The 18,187-nt window shown below is 52.2% G+C and overlaps 2 protein-coding genes across 4 annotated transcripts in view; both read right to left on the bottom strand.

The window, feature by feature from the left end:
- The window catches only part of SFXN5 (sideroflexin 5), a 110,716-nt gene extending 100,080 nt beyond the window's left edge, over window positions 1-10,636 (bottom strand). Inside the window, exon 1 of one of the 3 annotated variants that reach the window (XM_032873648.1) lies at window positions 10,423-10,636. In XM_032873648.1, the coding sequence (XP_032729539.1) occupies window positions 10,423-10,524 (102 nt within the window). In that variant the 5' untranslated portion in view covers window positions 10,525-10,636. Of the gene's footprint in view, window positions 1-9,283; window positions 9,470-10,422 lie in introns of those variants that run through there. The other 2 variants (XM_032873646.1, XM_032873647.1) reach the window with 2 other exon arrangements.
- Window positions 10,637-13,809: 3,173 nt separating this feature from the next.
- The window catches only part of RAB11FIP5 (RAB11 family interacting protein 5), a 34,793-nt gene continuing 30,415 nt past the window's right edge, over window positions 13,810-18,187 (bottom strand). The window contains 2 exon segments of the mRNA XM_032873644.1: window positions 13,810-14,436; window positions 14,696-14,885. Of these exon segments, the coding sequence (XP_032729535.1) occupies window positions 14,233-14,436; window positions 14,696-14,885 (394 nt within the window). The 3' untranslated portion in view covers window positions 13,810-14,232.

The raw sequence follows: 18,187 nt of genomic DNA, 5'->3' as shown, positions 1-18,187 counted from the left end.
CTTCAGCTCAGGTCATGATCTCAGGGTCCTGGGATCGAGTCCTGCATCAGGCTCTCTGCTCAGCAGAGAGCCTATTTCCCCCTCTCTCTCTGCCTGCCTCTCTGCCTACTTGTGATTTCTCTCTCTGTGTGTCAAATAAATAAAATCTTTAAAAAAAAAATAGTCGAACCATGTTAGATTCATGAATGTCATAACTCTACTTCCTAGACACTGAATGTTTGTGCCTCTCCACCAATTCACATGTTAACCTAACACCCAAAGTGGTGGTATTTCAAGGTGGGGCCCTTTGGAAGGAGTTAGATGAGGGCAGAGCCCTTACGAATGACATCGGTGCCATTGTGAGAGCCCCCGGAGGGCCCCTTGACCCTTCTACCATGTGAGATCTCAGAAAACAGCTGTCTATTAACAGTGAATCTGCCAGGCCCTTGAGCTTAGACAGCCTAGCCTCCTGAACTGGGAGAAGTTCATTTCTGTCATTTATAAGCCGCCTAGTCTATGGTATTTTTGTTATACCCGCTCCAGTGGATGAAGACAGCAAAGTCAGAATGCCCTCGTTCTTATGATACACGAAAGTAGTCAGGGATCAATGGATATAACCCACTCTCAAAGGGCTGAGAAAAATTACATGTGTAAACACAGCAGGCAACAGTGCAATCTGGAAAGTGAATACTTTCATGTGAGTTCTTTTCTTTACAGACTGAAGATGTCCTTGATGATATCATGGATATTTGCTCTGTTTCTGGACTTTCTGATCACCTGTAGACAAAAAGAATAATAAAGGAAGTGCAACAAGAATGTTAAAAACTGGTGGACCAAGGGTGGGCCAAGGGTATACGAAAGTTCTCTTTATTCTTACTGCAACTTTTCTGTAAGAACAAAACTGTTTCAAAATAGGAAGTACAGGGGCACCTGGGTGGCTCAGGCAGTTGGGTCTCTGCCTTTGGCTTGGGTCATGGTTTCAGGGTCCTGGGATCGAGCCCGCATAGGGTTCGCTGCTCATTGGGAAGCCTGCCTCTCCCTCTGCCCCCTCCCCACCTTGTACTCTTTCTCTCCCCTTCTCTCTCAAGTAAATAAATAAAATCTTTAAAAAAAAATAGTACAAAATTTTTTTTAAGTTAGATGAAAATATATTAAAATGTTAATAGGGATTGACTCTGGGTAACAGGAATATGGATGATTCTTTCTTTTTAAAATGAAATGAAGAGGGACGCCTGGGTGGCTCAGTCGGGTAAGCCGCTGCCTCCGGCTCGGGTCATGATCCCAGGGTCTTTGGATCGAGTCCCGCCTCAGGCTCCTTGCTCGGTGGGGAGCCTGCTCCTCTCTCTGCCTCTGCCTGCCTCTCTGCCTGCTTGTGCGCTCTCTCTCTCTGACAAATAAATACATACATAAATAAATAAAATCTTAAGAAGAAAAAAAGAACCAGCATTCTGTATAACATATAGAAGTAATAGTCTATTTTAAAAATACGTACTTAATTTAAAATACTATCTACTCTATTACTTGATTACAAGCTCCTGAAGGAGGTAGGTTGTTGGGTGTTCCTTCCACAGCTTCATCCTCCCTGGATCCCAGTCTCCTGTCTCACACCTAGAAGGGGCTCCGGCCACATCCCTGCCACGAAAATGAATGAGTGGGCAGGTAAGACGCTGCCTGGAGGGGATGTAGCCCAGGCCGGGCTTCCAAGGGAGTCTTCCAAGGGAGGCTAGGACTTGAAAGGGACAACACGGTGGCAGTTAGTGGCCCAAGCAGGGAAGAGAAGCAGCAGGGACAGAGGGGAGGGCCTGGAAGGAGAACAGCCAAAGTGAAACAACCTCCTAAAGATGGTCCAGTGGAGACTTCTAGTCTCTGACTGCCCTGTGGTCTGGCACTGTCTAGCCCTGCTGGCCCCCTGTGTCTAGCCCTGCTGGCCCCCTGTGTCACTCTCCACCACGGCCACTGAGAGAGTGTTCTAGGTAAAACACTTTGCTCCACAGATATCCTCACTGTCCTCTGAGCTGGGCTCAGGAAACACCACAGTGGACAAGCATTCGAGAAGCTGAGTCCATCAAGCAAGACAAGTAAACAAGTCACTACAAAATGCTGTGGTCAGACCTTAAATGAAGCATCATAAAGCACAGTGAGGACACAGATGACTTCTTCCTGGTGAGTCAAGGAGGCTTCCCGGAGGGGCTGGGATGGGTGGATGGACGAATTTACCAAGCAGAGAGGGGTATCCACAAGGGCTCTCATGTGTGAAGGCTGGACTTGGAAATTGCATCCATGTCAGCCAAGAGGAGGGACTGAAGTATGACAGATGACATTTTAGAAAAAGAGGGCAAGGCCAAGAACAGATAGGGTCTGCCTGGAATGCTCTGATGTTTTTAAAAAAAATAATAATTCCTATAGTGCCTGGGGAACAAACTGTATTACTGTATTCATTCAGTCTATATGCATTAAATACCTATTGTGTGCCAATAGCTCAGCTGGGAAGTGTAAGGCGAACAAGGTAAAGATCCACCCCCAACCCGAAACAATCTTGTCACCTAGAAGAAAATTTCAAAAAATTGGGGTGCCTGGGTGGCTCACTGAGTTAAGCCTCTGTCTTCGGCTCAGGTCATGATCCCAGGGTCCTGGGATAGGGCCCCACATCAGGCTCTCTGCTCAGCAGGGAGCCTGCTCCCCCCCCCTCTCTCTGCCTGCCTCTCTGTCTACTTGTGATCTCTCTCTGTCAAATAAATAAATAAAATCTTTTTTTTTTTAAAAAAGGAAAATTTCAAAAAAATTAAAGGAAAAGCAACTTCACCAGACTTCTGTGGTTTTATTCATTCATTCACCAACGAGCTCCTGAGGACCTACTGTGTGCTTAGCACTGCGCTGAGTCCTGGAGTATAGCAAAGGGCTTCCTGACCGGGAGAAGGAGGAAGAACAGAATGTGGATAATGTCTTGATTTCTAGTTAAATACTAAGGCCTATTAATTAGGACAGGAAAAACAAGAAGCATATGACTTAGTGGAGGGAAGACCAAAGTTCTTTGCTGGTCATGTGAGTTTGAAATACTTAAAGGACCCTCTGGATTTAACATTGCAGTAAATATGGGAAGCAGGGACCTGAGATTCAAGAAAGGGGCTCTGAGTCGTAAATGCTAAGCACAGATGATAGTGTACTTATCCAGTCAGCCTCAGACCCCCCGACCCAGGGACAAAGTTACATCTACTGACTCAATGGAGTGAGGGAGGCCATATAGCAGAGGAAGCTTGGGGCACATCACCAAACGGGGGAAAATTGAGTTGGGATTTTCTGGGCAAAGATGGAGGAAAATTTAAATGACATGGTGCTTTAATAGGCTCAAAGCAAAGAGATGAGGAAAGGGGTCCATGTAGGTCTAGACTGAGAAATGGCCACACGGTCTTGTTTCCCTAGAAACTATAAAATTAAGATAAATGTGGAAGGTTGTGTCCAGAAATGGCTTATTTAAAGCACTGCACTTGGGTTAAACTTTGACTCAAAGTGCCTTAGCCCCACCTCTCAAGAGGGGAATGTTTCATTCCTCAGATATATTATTATTTTTTAAAGATTTTATTTATTGGGGCACCTGGGTGGCTCAGTGGGTTAAAGCCTCTGCCTTCGGCTCAGGTCATGATCCCAGGGCCCTGGAATCGAGCCCCACATCGGGATCTCTGCTCGGCGGGGAGCCTGCTTCCCTCTCTCTCTGCCTGCCTCTCTGCCTACTTGTGATCTCTGTCAAATAAATAAATAAAATCTTTAAAAAAAAAAAGATTTTATTTATTTAGAGAAACAGCGAGAGAGGGAACACAAGCATTGGGTATGGGAGAGGGAGAAGCAGTCTCCCCACTGAGCAGGGTGCCCAATGCGGGGCTCGGTCCCAAGACCCTGGGATCATGACCTGGGCTGAAGGCAGACACTTAATGACTGAGCCACCAGGCGCCCCGCCCCCCCGCCACTAGTATTATTTTAAAAAGCAAAGTTTCTGGCAGCTTATGGTCTCAGAGAATGCTACTTCTCAGTGAGTATGGAGGAGAGGTCACTCAAAGAAGTAAGTCACTGGGATAATTTACAGCTGCAGGGGGTCCTGGGGAGAACCATTAATTCTTTGTAGGAAGGGGGTTTCTCTGTCTGTCATTCCAGACTGAAAAATGGCAAAGAAGCGTTTCACTTTCTCAGTCTGGGTTATTTTTATTTTCTCAAAAGTTTAAATTGTATGGCCTTTTTTTTTCCCCTCCAAAATTCAGCCCCCATCTCTACCCAATTAGCCAGTGGATGTTTTTCCTTCCCTTTTATATCACCAGAAGAATGAGTCAGCCAAGTGATTCCTTCTCCTCCCCTTCACAAGAAAGGTGAGTCAGCTCATTCTCAGCACGACCTGCGGCACAGACATTCCCACCTCCGTAGCCACTGGGGAGAGCGGGCCTTGGGAGCAGCAGCCAAGGGCCAAGGCCTATAAGAAACTGGCAGCCCTCCAATAAATACACACCTAACCAGACCTCTAAGTCACGACTCTTCCGGATCAAGAATAAAATAGGCACTGAACCTATAGCCCAAAGGCAGAAAGGCTGGGCGGGCTCAGTATCCCTCAGCCAGGCTGCACGAGGAGACAGCCAGGCATCCCCAGATGAGGTCTTCTACCCATTCTATTGGCTGGGGTGGGCTCCAGGCATCAGTGTCCATGGAAAACCCTGCCCCAGTGATTCTAACATGCAGCAGGGACTGAGAGCCACTGGACTAGAAGGTGTTGACCTTGTCCACCGCACAAACTAGCTCCAGGACCAGCCTCGGAAACAGTAACTGTCCAGCCTATAGGATGCAAATGATTAAAACACATAACTACCTGCTGGGTTCATTCTGGAACTGGAGTTCAGGCAAACTATTTAAGAAACCTCCCTACCATCTCCCAACTTTCAGCCCACACACAGCTCTCACCCTGGGAGTGAAGAGTGCACTTTCCTGCTCCAGCCAGGAGCCTCATGCACCCCACCTGCTCTCCTGCCTCGGTTCATTTCCAAATTTCCCATGCACACACAAAGCACGCTCACACCCGCAGTTAGCTTCGCAGCTAAGTGACTCTCCCGAAGAAGCCAGGAAGTTTAAAAACAAAACAAAATGAAAAACAACTCATTTCTGGGTAGACTGAAACACAGATGGGAAGAAGCACTTGTGTTTGCTCCCTGTCCTCAGACCTGACTTGCCAAAAATGGTGTCTGGGCCCAAAGCAAGTTCAGGAGAGCAAATGAGCAGACAAGTAGGAAAGGGAGCACAGTCAGGTCACAGAGCTTCGCCGGGAGCTGTCCTATTGTCTTCCACCCCTTTGCTAGACAATATGGGGCAGTGGTCAAAAGCATGGACTTGGGGGCACTTGGCTGGTACAGTTGGTTAATCATTGGACGCTTGGTTTCAGCTCAGGTTGTGATCTCAGAGTTGTGAGCGCAGAGCCTGCTTAAGATTCTCTCTTTCCCTCTACCCTTCCCCATTCCTCCCTCCTCTCTCTCTCTCTCAAATAAATAAAATTTAAAAAACAAAACAAAACTAAGTATAGACTTAAAGTTTATAGGAAGCACAGGGGACAAAAGAACATGTTAAATAATACCACAGGACTGCCATCAGTCACATTCAGAATGAGGGAAACCCTACAAGACAAATAAGACAAGACAGTTTTTCCAACAAATAGAGGAAGAAAAGAGAGAAGGAGGACCAATAGATTAGAAGAGACTTATCAGTCAAATATAATGTGTGGGGCTTCCGGGTTCCTGATTCAAACAAACCAATTATTTAAAAAATGATGAAACAGGCGTGCCTGGGTGGCTCAGATGGTTAAGTGTCTGCCTTCAATCAGATCATGATTTCCAGGTCCTGGGATTGAACCCCATGTCAGGCTCCCAGCTCAGCAGGGAGTCTGCTTCCCCTTCTCCCTCTGCCTCTCCCCCTGCTTGTGCTTTCTCTGTCTCTGTCTCTCTCTCAACTGAATAAATAAAATGTTAAAAAAAAAAAATGATGTGACAATCATGGAAATGTGAATAGCTCGACAGACTGGATGTTGGTATTCCCCCCCCCAAAGTCACATGTTGACTCTTAACCTCCCCAGTGTGAGGTGAAGTGATGGTATTAGGTCGTGGGGCCTTTGGTAGGTGCCCTCATGAATGGGATTAGTGCCCTTATAAAAGAGACTCCAGAAAGATCCTTCTACTCTTCTGCCATGTGAGGCTATAGCTAGAAGGTACAGTCTGTGAAACAGAAAGCTGGCTTTCATCAGTTGCCAGCACCTTGATCTTGAACTTCCAGCTTCCAGAACTGTGAAAAGTAAATTTCTATTGTTCGTCTATTACCCCATCTATGGAGTTTGTTAGAGCAGCCCAAACAGACTAAGACAAACTGTGACTGATTTGATGATATTAAGGAATAATTATTTTAGGTGTATTAATGGTATTGTGGTTGTTAAAACAAATTTTAAAAACCCTCTGATACCATGTGAGAAAGAAGGTACATCACCTCTGTGATATTCTTCCCCCAAAATGCAAACCCCAGTCTAACCCAGTCTAACCATAACTGGACCGACCCAAACTGGGAGATACCCTACTGGTCAGAAATACCTGACCAGTACTCCTCAAAACCATCAAGGTCATCAAGAACAAGGAAAGTCTGAGACGCTGTCATAGACCAGAAGAGGCTAAGGAGACATGACCACTAAATGTAATGTGGGATCACGGATGGGATCCTGAAACAGAAAAAGAACATTAGTATAAAAAGTCAGGAAATCCAGTAAAGTCTGGAAGTATAGTTAATAGTAATGTTCTAATACCAGTTTCTTAGTTTTGACAACTGTACCAGGGTCATATGAAATGATACTATTAGGGGAAATAGGGTGAGGGTTATACAGAAATTCTGTTCTCTTTTTGTCTTCTGTAAGTCTAAAATTATTCTGAAGTAAAAAAATTTATTTAAAAAAAATCCTGATTTTCTAGAGATATCTACTAGCCGTTGAAATGAAATGATGGGCGGTCTGGGCCTTGCTTTAAAATAGTTCTTTGGTTGGAGGGCACCTGGGTGGCTCAGTCAGTTGGGCATCTGCTTTAGGCTCAGGTCATGATCTCAGGTTCCTGGGATGGAGCCCTACATCAGGCAACCTGCTCAGGGCTCCCTGCTCAGTGGGGAGTCTGCTTCTCCCTCTCCCTCTGCCCCTCCCCCTGCCTATGCTCTCTCAAATAAATAAAACTCTTAGGAAAAAATAAAAGAATTCATTGGTTGGGATTGGGGGCATATATATGAAATGAGGCTGGTCTCACAGTGGCCATTGTTGATGCTCAGTGACGGCTGGATCTTTCTTTGACAGCTGTCTCCACTTCTGCATTTCTGTAAACCTTAATAAAACAAACAAGCAAGGATCCTGGAGAGAGACTGCCTCAGAAGTGTTAATCTGGCCGTGTGCTGCAGGTTTGTTACCTATCATATATGGGATGATTGTACCTGCCTCACAGAGTTGTGAAAATTCAGTGAGTCAACATGCCAAAAGGCTGGAGAAATGCTTAGCTATTCTCAGCATCTTATGGGAGGAAAGGTGGTCACAGATCAAAGCCCAGCAAGGCAAGTCATCTTTCTCCACCCTCTGACACTGCTCAACGTCCTTTCTCCCCCAGTCCTCCTGCACAGAGATCGTTGAAGGATGGAAGGAAGAAGGACTCCAGGGCAACACTAGCGAGTAAGACCTCCGCACCCAGTCTTGCAACATGATGAGACTAGCTGGGGACGGAGGGTGGCGTCCCTGGTGTGGGCTCTGGGAGTTAGACCCTGGATTATGAGCCACTCAGGGTTCAAGTGGCTGAAAGCAGCTAAGGTGGTGGAAAGGAGGGCTAGCAGGGGAGGGGTTCTGATTTCAGAAAGTAGAGGTCAGCAGGAGTGGGCCATGCCGGACTTTGGGGCCCTTCCAAAAGTGAGCTCCTTATCTCAGAAGCAGGGGAAGCCACTGGAAAAAGTTCAAGTGTGCGGTGGAGGTGGGGGTGGGGAGGGGAGGGAGTCACCCGATCAGACCTGCATTGTTGAGACTGCCAAGGGGAAGAAGGAAGCATTGGAAGAGGGCCAGAGGAAAGCAGGGAGAGCTGTTAGTCTTCCATAGTGTCTCAGGATGTAGATAATGGGAGCTTGATCTAGGATTCCAGCAGGGGAGGCCAGTGGATTTGAGAGCTGTTTTAGAGAACACTGGGCCTCTGGCTGTGTTTGGAGGGTGAGGGTGAGAAAGGGAAGTACGCAGGGGATTTGCAGGTTTCTTGGGAGTCAACTGGGTGGCAGTTGGGCTGCCTGCACACTGGGGAGCGGTGTGGGAGGAGCAGGAGGTGTGTGGGGGGGCAGGGTGCAGAGAGAAGTTCCTTAACAGAGACAATCACCACCACTGTGCTTTATGCAAGTCACTATGCTGGAGGAGGGGAGCTTCCAAAGCAAATACAGCAAACGCTTTCAGTGCCCTCAACATCCGTGCCAAAAAAAGATCCACCAGCAATGGCTAAGTGGAGGAATCTCAAATGTGCGTTTATAGCTCCGGCGGTGATCACAGCAAAGGCCTCAGTCGTTAAAGCCACTGGGAAGTCTTCAATAACTGTGTGTTGTGTGACTGAATGTCCCAAAACAGGTATCAGAAAAAAGACAACCCACAAACCTTTATTCAGCCATTATCATGAGTCTAGCCCCACCTTGGCATAAGACGGAGACAAGAAAGGGCAGGATTAGCCCCCTCCCTCAAAAGACGCACACAAGGGTTGAGAACAAGTAACCACACATGAGTGTTAGAGGAACACAGGGCAGACAGTCACTAAAGGCTGACCTAAAAGGATCCCACTTGGGGTGGCCAAAGAGGGGTCAGGATTGAGTCGGTGACCTGGTCCCACCAGGGGAAATATCACACAGGAAGAAGGCAGTAAAGTGCTTCCAGAGAAGGAGGGGGCCTGCCTGATCCTGGAGGAGTGAGTAGAAAGTGGAGGGCGGGCTGGGAAAGGGGGACAGCCAATGAAGGGTCACCAGAGTCCTGGGAGAGGTGCCCCTAACCCTCTCGCAGTAGGGGGGCATCCTACACGGGCAGGAAGATGCCAGTCTTGCCTCGGACAACTACATGCTGAGATGGTTTATTTCTTTAAAGTCCTGTCTTAAAAGTGGGGACATTTTCTCACTCTGAAGGCTCAGGGGGACAGTTCCTTCATTACCAGCAAAGCTCGGTGCACCACTTTCCTAGCCCCAGTTCCTCTCCCACACAATCACCACCACCAAGAAAACAAAAACACAAAACACAAAACACCACCGCACCGACCTTTGCACAATTTCCTTTCATCCTGCAAACTTCTGTCTGCCTCCGCTGCCCCCCACCCAAGGCAGGCCCGGTTCGCTTCAGCCGAGCCTCTTTGCCCTTTTCCTAATAAAGTCCACTTCCTCGGCGCTGGAGGCAGTGGAGGACCGAGGGTACGAGGCGGCCCAAGACGTGGGAACGGCCCCTCCAAGCCTTCAGCCCCGGCCACACGTCCGGGCTGTAGGGTTGATCCCCGTCTGCGTGGCCGTGTCGGGGGTCCCCGAGTAAAAGGGCCACTGTCACCGTGCTCCGAAGAGACCGACAGGGTCGGACAGAGGCAAGCTCTCGGCCGCGCCAGGGCCCGGGCGCCAGAGACCCGCCTCGGAGGTAGCACGGGAGGAGGGGGCTGAGGCGGGCTGCCGGGGACGGGGACTCTCGCTATAGCCCGCGGCCCCAGGGGATGACACAGCGTTTCCTCCGCACCCCGGCTCTCCCCGCATGTCCTCGTTCCATCCCCGGCAGGGCACCAGCCGGCCGACTCGCTGCGTCAGCGGATCCCCCGCTGGAAAGGACAGGGGTGGCCGGGGCCGCGGGGACCGCTCGGCTAGTGGCCCTAAACCATCGCGCCCTGCGGACCTGGCTTGGGGGTCGAGGGCTGGGAGCATGACCGCGAGGTGCGGACGCTGCCCGGGAGCTCCGCCAGCAGCTCGCAAAAAATGCCAGTCCCCACCCACGGAAAGTTAGACGGCATCTCGGCCACGCCAACTTATCATCCAGAGCCGGAGTCGAACTTTCCGCCGGGAGTGGCTGGCTGCACAGCCCAAAGCGACCCTGCAGAAGCCGCTCGGACCCGGACGCCCCAGATCCCGGGCCGCGACCGGCAGCGACCAATCACAGAGCGCCTCCGGCGGGAAAGGCTGGAGGGCGCGGGCAGCTGAGGAGTGACGGCACCGGCGGCCAATAGGGAGCTAAGGTGGGAGTCCTCGCCCATCCTGCTCACCAATGGGATAGGGATGGCTGGGGCCGAGGTCCCCGAGGCAATAGCTGCAGGCTCCCCGGTGGCCGCGGGTCGAAGACCCTAGGACTAAGGGGAATTGGGGAGAGGAGTTGGCTCACCCTCCCTGAGCCACCCGCCGACCCTTAGACCATAGCCCGGTCCTCACCTGCTGAAAGCGGGGTTTGCCCAGCTGGAACGGAGGTGCATCGGTCGAGGTGTTAGCGGCACTAGCCGCCGCCGCCGATGCTGTGGTCGCTGTATCCGCCATGGCCACTGACGCCTGCAATCTCCGGCCCTTTTAAAATGTCCCTCCTCGGCCCCCGCCACAGCTGCTTCTCCCGATTGGCCATAAGCAACCGCAGCGAGCCGGAGGCGCAAGGGGTTGTGGGGAGCGTAGTTTTTCCCGTCACGGTGGTTGACAACCCTAGACTGCGGAGAGTTGCACCGACTCAGACCCAGTCTCGGTTCGGGCCGCCAGATCTGCAGGGCTCGGCCGCGTGGGAAGAGTGTGCGGGTACGACTCTAAGGTTCCGACAGAGGGTCACGGGGCTACCCCTCGCCGGCTACCTGCCCCTAGAAGTTTAGTTACTGCGGAGGGCATCGCTCCTGGGGCGCCAGCCCAGAAGAGCCCTACTCAAGCGGGTCCAACCGCGGACGAGATGGGCAAGGACTCCAGAATGTGTAGGGTTAATCCCGGAAAGCTTTCGGCAAGTACTTGCACTGCGGAATCTTCACGCAGTTCCTTCTGTGACTACCTTGCCTCCTCCCCTTGTGCTCTCCAGCCATCCTGACACCCAGAGCATGCTGGGCGCTCCCCGCCCCTGACCCTTGAACATTCTGAACCCAGAGAACTCCGTAACTTATCTTTGCCTGACTCTGGCTCTCCTGACCTCAGCCTACACATTGCATTTCCTGATCCATCACCCTACTTCCCCATAATCCACTTCCGCTCCTATAGTACCCAGCACTTTTTTGCAGCCCGCGTACTTACAGTTACTTATGGTTCTGCGTATATGTTTCCTACTGTAAGGTCCACAGGGCAGGAAGTGTTCTACCGCTGAGTCCTCAGTGCCAGGCTTGGCAGGGTTTGCAGCAAGGACTCAAATATTTGCTGACTGTGTGAGTTAAACAGTGGGAGCTTCAGAGCCTGGGCAGGTTCCACTTTCTTTGTTCAACTAAGGAAGATCCCTCCCCAGTCTAATTCCCAAGCAGGAGAGAATTGGGAGTAGGGAGTGGGGTTCAGTAGTGTTTACTAAGCACTACAAGGACTTTAGGTAAGAGAGAGCAGCGCATACACAGGGCAAGACACCAGCAAGGATGATAATAAACCCACTTATGTTGTACAGAGTAGAAGATCCCTAGCTGAATTAGCTGGTCAGTGAGCCAGGCTAGGGGGAGGGGAGGAAAGCTCTCTGTTTCACCCAAGAGGACAGTAGAAATAATTTTGACCTTAGGGAATCCCACTTTAGGTCTCCTTCATCTCATGGTGAGGTGGTGAGGTGGTGAGGTGCAGCATTGGCTGGTGCCTGCCCATGTCTTTCTGGACAATGCACGCACGATCTAGAGCAGTCAGTTCCTCATCTGTCAACAAGAACCATGAGAAACAGACTATTTCTAAAGCCAGAGAGAGGTGCTAACTAGCCATGAAGAATCATTTGTATCTTGGATTTGTATCTTTCCCAGCCAGACTAAGCGGTCTCAGAATAAGAATCAGGTCTTTTACCCTCTGTATTCTCCCACAGTACTCAAGGAATGTAGGTCTCTTGGCAAAGACAAGACTGAGTCCAGGCCACTGGGCAATGCTGTGCTGCCCCTAGTGTTAGTACAGAGGCAACGACACACCTAAACCCCATCACTTGCCTTCTCCCCCAGAAAGCTCCTTTTCATACATTTATCAAAACAGGAACACCATTGAGCCACCTGCAGTATGGGAACTTTTTATTCTTCATAAAGTGCTCAAAACATGAAGAACAAGCTCTTTATAAACAGGAGTTACAACTAGGAAGACAAACAGCAAAGCAGAACTGTGCCTGCTCTCTGCCCACCCTGCCTGCAACTCTCCACGTTGTGGCCAGGAGCAGAAACATTCGACAAGAACCTTGGGCTTCAACTCACAACTCTCCTGAAGACATCCTTGCTCTGGGCATTTTGGAGGGCCATGGTCAAGGATGAGCAGAAGATCAGGGTCAGGGCTGATAATAAGTAGAGCCCAGAAGAATATGTAGTAGAAGAGGTCTCCCCTTCCCCCAGAAGAGATACCTACCCAACTCCCAATGACCCCCCAAAAACATGACCCAAGACCTGCACACCTGCGGACACTTTCTCAGCTTTGATGAGTGATCCTTAGGGTAGGTAACATTACAGGGACTTTCCCCTCATGTGTGTGGGTGGGGTCCTCTGCTTCATCCTGGCAGAAGACATCACCCATAGTGCACATTTCCTTCCAAGGCTTTCAGAGAGATCCCATAGGCCCTCTCAGGAAGAAAAGGAGGTCCCAGAGAAGCTCTTGCCTCCTTGCTGGGTCAACAGTATCCTCCTTCAGCACCTCCTCACCCCAAAACCTTTGCTCAAGCAGGGTACCCCAAGTCACTAAATGTTCCCTGCAGATGCCATGGGAAGCCTGCCATATTTTCTGCAAGCAAACCAGGGGCTGGGCCAAAGGACAGACACTTCATTTCAAAGTGCACTGCAGCCAAGCCAGGCAAGGCCACGGGCAGAAGGGACAGGCTGGGAGAGCAGCTAGCAGATGACGGGAGGGCAACAAAGGCTATTTCCTAAGTATAGGCAGAATGGGACCTCCTACTTCCAGAATGTAGTTGTTATCCCAGGAACCTTCTCAGTTGGGGTTCAGGGACGAAGAGAAGGTAGAGGAACATTAAAGGAGCAGTGGCAGCTTCGCCAGACCCTTAACTGAAATTAACTCTAGGGGAGGGGCACAGGGCACAGCAAGGCTGACCCATCCTCCTTTCCCATACCCAGGGCCTGACAGATCCAGCCCCATGTGCTCAAGAGGGAGGGAGGGGGACACCAAACAGAGAGAGAGAGAGGTCTACATCCAGAGGCTTTTGACCCCACCCACAAAAGGCACATTTTAATTGGTTTCCAAAAGTTCAAACCCCGCAGCAGCAGAGAGTTTTGGCATCTGGACAGGCAACAAAAACAAACATGGAGGGTTGATCCCCGAACATAAGCAGCCCAAAGCCCCGAGGCCTGCGGAGGGGCCCACAGCCCAGAGGTGTGCGAGGAGTGTTCTCCCCACCCTTTCCCCAGCTTTCCATGCATTCACATGAGAGATGCTCAATGGGAAGACCAGAGTAAGAGAGCGGCAGGGGCCCGGGGAATCCACATCTCCATCTCCCTTCGTCCACATGGCCCTCGCTCTGCCAACTGCTGGAAACACACAGAATCGGGTCACAGCAGAGACAAGACCAAATCATGCTCCTTGCTCTCAAGGGAACAGACATGAGGCTCCAGTTACCTAGAACTGCAAACTGGGCAGCCTGGTTCCTGCCACAGCCCCAGTAATGCTAGGAGCCCTCTAGGAGACAGACGATGACGGGGACAAGGGTTTAGCCTTGGATGAAATGACTGTTGTCGTGGGGTAATAAAGCGTGTCCCAGATGCCACATCAAATTGTTGCTCACCCCAGCTCTGTCTTGAGGGCTGAATTCTTTGTTCCAATTCCCTGGAGCCCCCAAAACTAAGGGACATGAAAATAGGCAGGTGGGAAAGACCCACGGAGGGTTCCCAAAGACACACGAATTGTACATGGAACCTGATGCCTGCAATGGGAGTCCCGAGGGCCCCTCTTTCAGCAACCCCCACAGAGGCAGGAGGCAGGGGGAGCAAGGAGTGACAATGGAGGACAGACAGCAGCCTGCCCAGGTGAGAGTGAGTTCAGTGGGAGGGAGGGCAGCGCAGGCCCGGTTTGGGCGGTGGGCCCACGTGACCCTCCCAGGGGCAGGGGTGGGGAGGGCTACTTGGGGAGGTCAGGGGGGATCTGCAGCAGTGTGGGTGAGGTCTCCATGATCCGCACCAGCAGCCGGTCAATGTAGCTCTCCAGCTCCTGCACGTGCTCGTCCCGCTGGCTCAGCTCCCGCTCCCGCTGCAGGAGCAGGCTGATGAGCTCATCGTGGGTCAGGTGGTAGTACTTGGCCGACTGGTCCAGCACACCTGAGTCCTGAGGCCGGGGAGGACAGTGAGCAGGGAGGCCTCAGGCCTACCTGCCCCACCCACCCACCAACACCCAGGTTTCACCTCTATAGGCCCCGGAGCGGCCTCTGTCTCCAATGCAAGAGACCACGTAACTGGCTTCAGGGCCCCGGCGTAGGGGACTGGGCCTGTTCTTCCCTCCACCCTGCCCGGCACGCAGCTCCTGACCTTGGGCCGCCTGGCCGCTCTCCACCGCACCACATGCCTGGCATCCTGTCGGACCTCACCTTCAGCCTCTTGGCGTCCACAGTCTGGCCCACGTTGGGGGCTGGAGCCACAGGCTGAATGCCGCCGGATGTGACCGTCTTGAGCTTCTCCAGCCCACTGCTCAGAGCTGTACTCAGACTGGAGCGGGGCTGCTTCCTGTCTGGGCTGCCCTCCACGGGAGCAGCACTGAGCGGCTTCACGGGGTGGGGACTGCGGAGACAGAAAGGAGAGGCATTATGGGGAGCGGGGAGCAGCATAACGGAAACAGGGGTTGGGGGGCGCACCAGCACTTGGCTGCAGCTGCCCCGCACCACAAGGCCTCAGGGCAGCTGCCACCAGTGCTCCTCAGCAGGCCTTCCTCCCTCCTCCCTCACTGCTCTCCTCACTCCTCTCCATTTTACTCCCTCAGAAGGCCTGCCCCCCTCACAGGAGCAGCACAGCCTGGCCCACGACCTTCCTAGCACCTCCAGCCAGTCTCTACCAGGACCACCCCCTCTGCTTCCCTCCCTCTACCACACTGTAACCTTTCTCTAGGGGACTGACCGACCCTTCCAGGGTCCCCATTTTCCCATGACTCGGGACTCACAGGCTGTGGGGCTTTCAGTGCTAAAACCTGGAAAGACTTGGGGAACCTGGGACACTTTGCTGTTGTCTCTAAACCTGGTTTTTTCCCATCAGCGTTGACAATGGCCCAAGAAAGACACCTGGCTATCTGCCCTCAGTCATGCCCCAGCTCCCCTTCCTCTTTTACCCTGCCCCACCAGAGCACACAGACTGCACTATCTCTAGAAGTTCTTACCTTTTGTTGATTCCTCAACCCATCAGAATGGGGACCTTGGCCCCGCCAGCCCAGCACAAGTGCTCCTGCAGAGCCCACCAACCCCTCAGCTCTCCATTCACTGACCTCTCTGTGGACTTGACTCCTGGACCACTCCTTGCTTTGGCCTGCTCTCCCTCATTTCCCACCAAGACCTCCATCTGGTTTTCTGACTTCTCGCAGTCTCTTCTCAGTCTTAACCACTAGCCTGTCCTTGGATCCCTTCCTTTCCCACCTTGGCCCCCACCGCCCGTAATGTCATCCCCAGCCTACAGCTCTAGGCCCACACAGAATTGGAGGCTGGCTGGCTCCACTCTGGGTCCAGCTTGGGTGCACGGCACTGGCCTCTACACCTATCCTCTCCTGCGTCCCCCCTCCCAGCAGCGTATGGCTCTAGCCAGACCCCCGGGAATCCCTGATTCCCGGGCCTCAGCTCCAGGGCTAACAAACATTGAACCTACTGCCTCTCAGCTTCTCTCGAACTGGCCCCTTTGCTCCCCGTCAGTGCTGGCTACACCACCTTTGGCTACACCTGCTGCCACTCATCTCCTCAGAGGGAGTCTTGGCCACCTCCAACCACTGCTCTATTCTAATGGGAGGGTGATCTCAGCTTTTTCGATGTTCAAACAGCCTCCACTGGCTCCCTATCAGATAAGAAAACACAGTCTCTAATAGAATCAGGCCCTGCCCTTTCTTCCGGGGCCTCCACTCCACACACTGCCGCAAACCAGGAAAAGCGCTCTTTCTCACCTTCAGGCGGTCCCGCTGCACAACACCTGCCCTTCGCCTGCCGGCCTTTCGCCTGCTGGCCGGCTAACTCCTCCTCGTGTTTCAAGGCAATGCAAGGCCACTTCCTCTAGGAAACTTTCCTGATTCCCCTAAGCTGACTACAGGGACCCCGCTCTGGGATCCCTCAGCACCCCAGACCTGTGACAGGTATGCAAACTGCTAGCACCGGACCCCAAATCAATTAACCTTTCCCCAAGGGACCTCTTAAAATCTATGGTCAATTTACAGAGCTTTTGGACTATTTAGAAATAGGAAGCAAAATGATTTAGGCCAAGGCCCTGGACTCTGTCAGAAGAGGGACAGCCTGGACCCAGAGAAGCCAGTTATGTTACTCAGGATAGGGCCATGGATTCCGGGGACGAGTGGCAGAGAGGCCAGGCGGGGGGCCGACAACAGGGAAACCAACGTCTCTCCTCCCACCTAGGAGTCTGCATTAGGGACAGGAGCTTAAAAGCTGCTCTCCTGCGACCCGCAGACTGTGCCCGGGGAGGGAAGGAATAGCCGGATGGCGTATGGAAACCCTGAATGGGTCCTGAACTCTCAATCAGATTGGCCCCACACATCGGAGGGACCCTGGACCCCAGAGCTCTTAAGACCATTTCCTCCTCTGAGAAATGGGGACAGCTCTATTTGGCCCATCTACTTGAGGATGAAGGGACATGCTGAATTCAGACATGAAGCCCACTATAAAGGGAATGAAGCTTCCCAAAGGTAGTTAGTATAATCAGAAGTGAGACTAGAATACAGCAGGGCCAGCTAAGGATGCTCTCATCACTACAAGGACACCGTGACCACCTCCTCTTCCCAACCTCTGGGGACGGCTTCACTACGTGCCACTGGCACAGCAGCCCAGGGTAGCCCAGACTCTTTCCCTCACACTTCTCATGTATCAGCAGGGGCCCCCTCGGCCAGCTCCTCATGGGTGCCTGTCTGTCTCCCTCACTGGATTGGGAACTGTCCGGGCACACCGTGGGGACAGCGTCCCTCATCTCTATGCAGTGTCTGACACAGCGTGGAGGTGCAGTGAACTGGGGTGACTACATGTATGAGCTGGCAGGCAGGGGCTCCGGTCCAGGACCCCCACCCTGCCCTGCTCAGCAGAAAAAGCAGCCGCCTCTGCTCCCCACACTTCTTCAGTCAGGGCTTCTCGGGTACTAGCCTCCTACTGGACTTCGCAGCCCCCATCAACTCCAAGCGACCTGTGTCTCCTGACCTCAGCTCTGTTCATCCCTCACCAATCAACCTATTGGGGAGGTCACAGCCTCATCATTCTTCTTAAACAAACCAATGCCACAGTGACCACAATCACAGAGGCATCCAGAGGCCACGCAGGCCCATCTTAAGCACCTAGAGACCACTCCCTGAAAAGGCACAGACGCAAGCCAGTGAGGCACCTGATGGGGCTACAGACCGCTTCTTCTGGGGGCAGGGGCGTGGTCGTTTCATTTTTCTTTTTGTCCTCTAAACAGCTCTTGGGCTTTCTCTCCAACAGAGCTCGGTACCAGTCCCTCCTCTGGCTCTCTGCCTCCCACAGCCCACTTCCCTGTGGCCCCCATCTGACAAGCGTCACTGCCCCAGCACCCAGCACGCCTCGCAGCCAAGGGCCTAAGCTCTTCTCCCCCTTCCCCTGCCAGCCCACACTGGCTCTGCCCACTCCATTCCTCACTCCTTGCACCTCAAACTTTGCGGGGCACTCTGCTTGGCCAAGGACCCTGAGAGAAGACAGCTTCCAAGCCAGTCTCACTGAAGGGCTCCATTCTTCAAAGCTTCCCCTCTCCTGCCTTTCGGGAAGAAATGCTCCATCTGCCCCTGGAAGGGCTGAAGCGGGAATGTGAACACCTCGGCCCCTGGGCTGATTTGCCCCCTTTTCCCATCTTCTCCTGCAGAGTCTTCTCAGGGTGACAGC

Source organism: Lontra canadensis, unplaced genomic scaffold (assembly GCF_010015895.1).
Source record: "Lontra canadensis isolate GAN:19392208 unplaced genomic scaffold, GSC_riverotter_1.0 scaffold50, whole genome shotgun sequence".
Lineage (NCBI taxonomy): Eukaryota > Metazoa > Chordata > Mammalia > Carnivora > Mustelidae > Lontra > Lontra canadensis.
The sequence above is the reverse complement of the archived record's forward strand: the minus strand, read 5'-3'. Positions and strand labels throughout refer to the sequence as shown.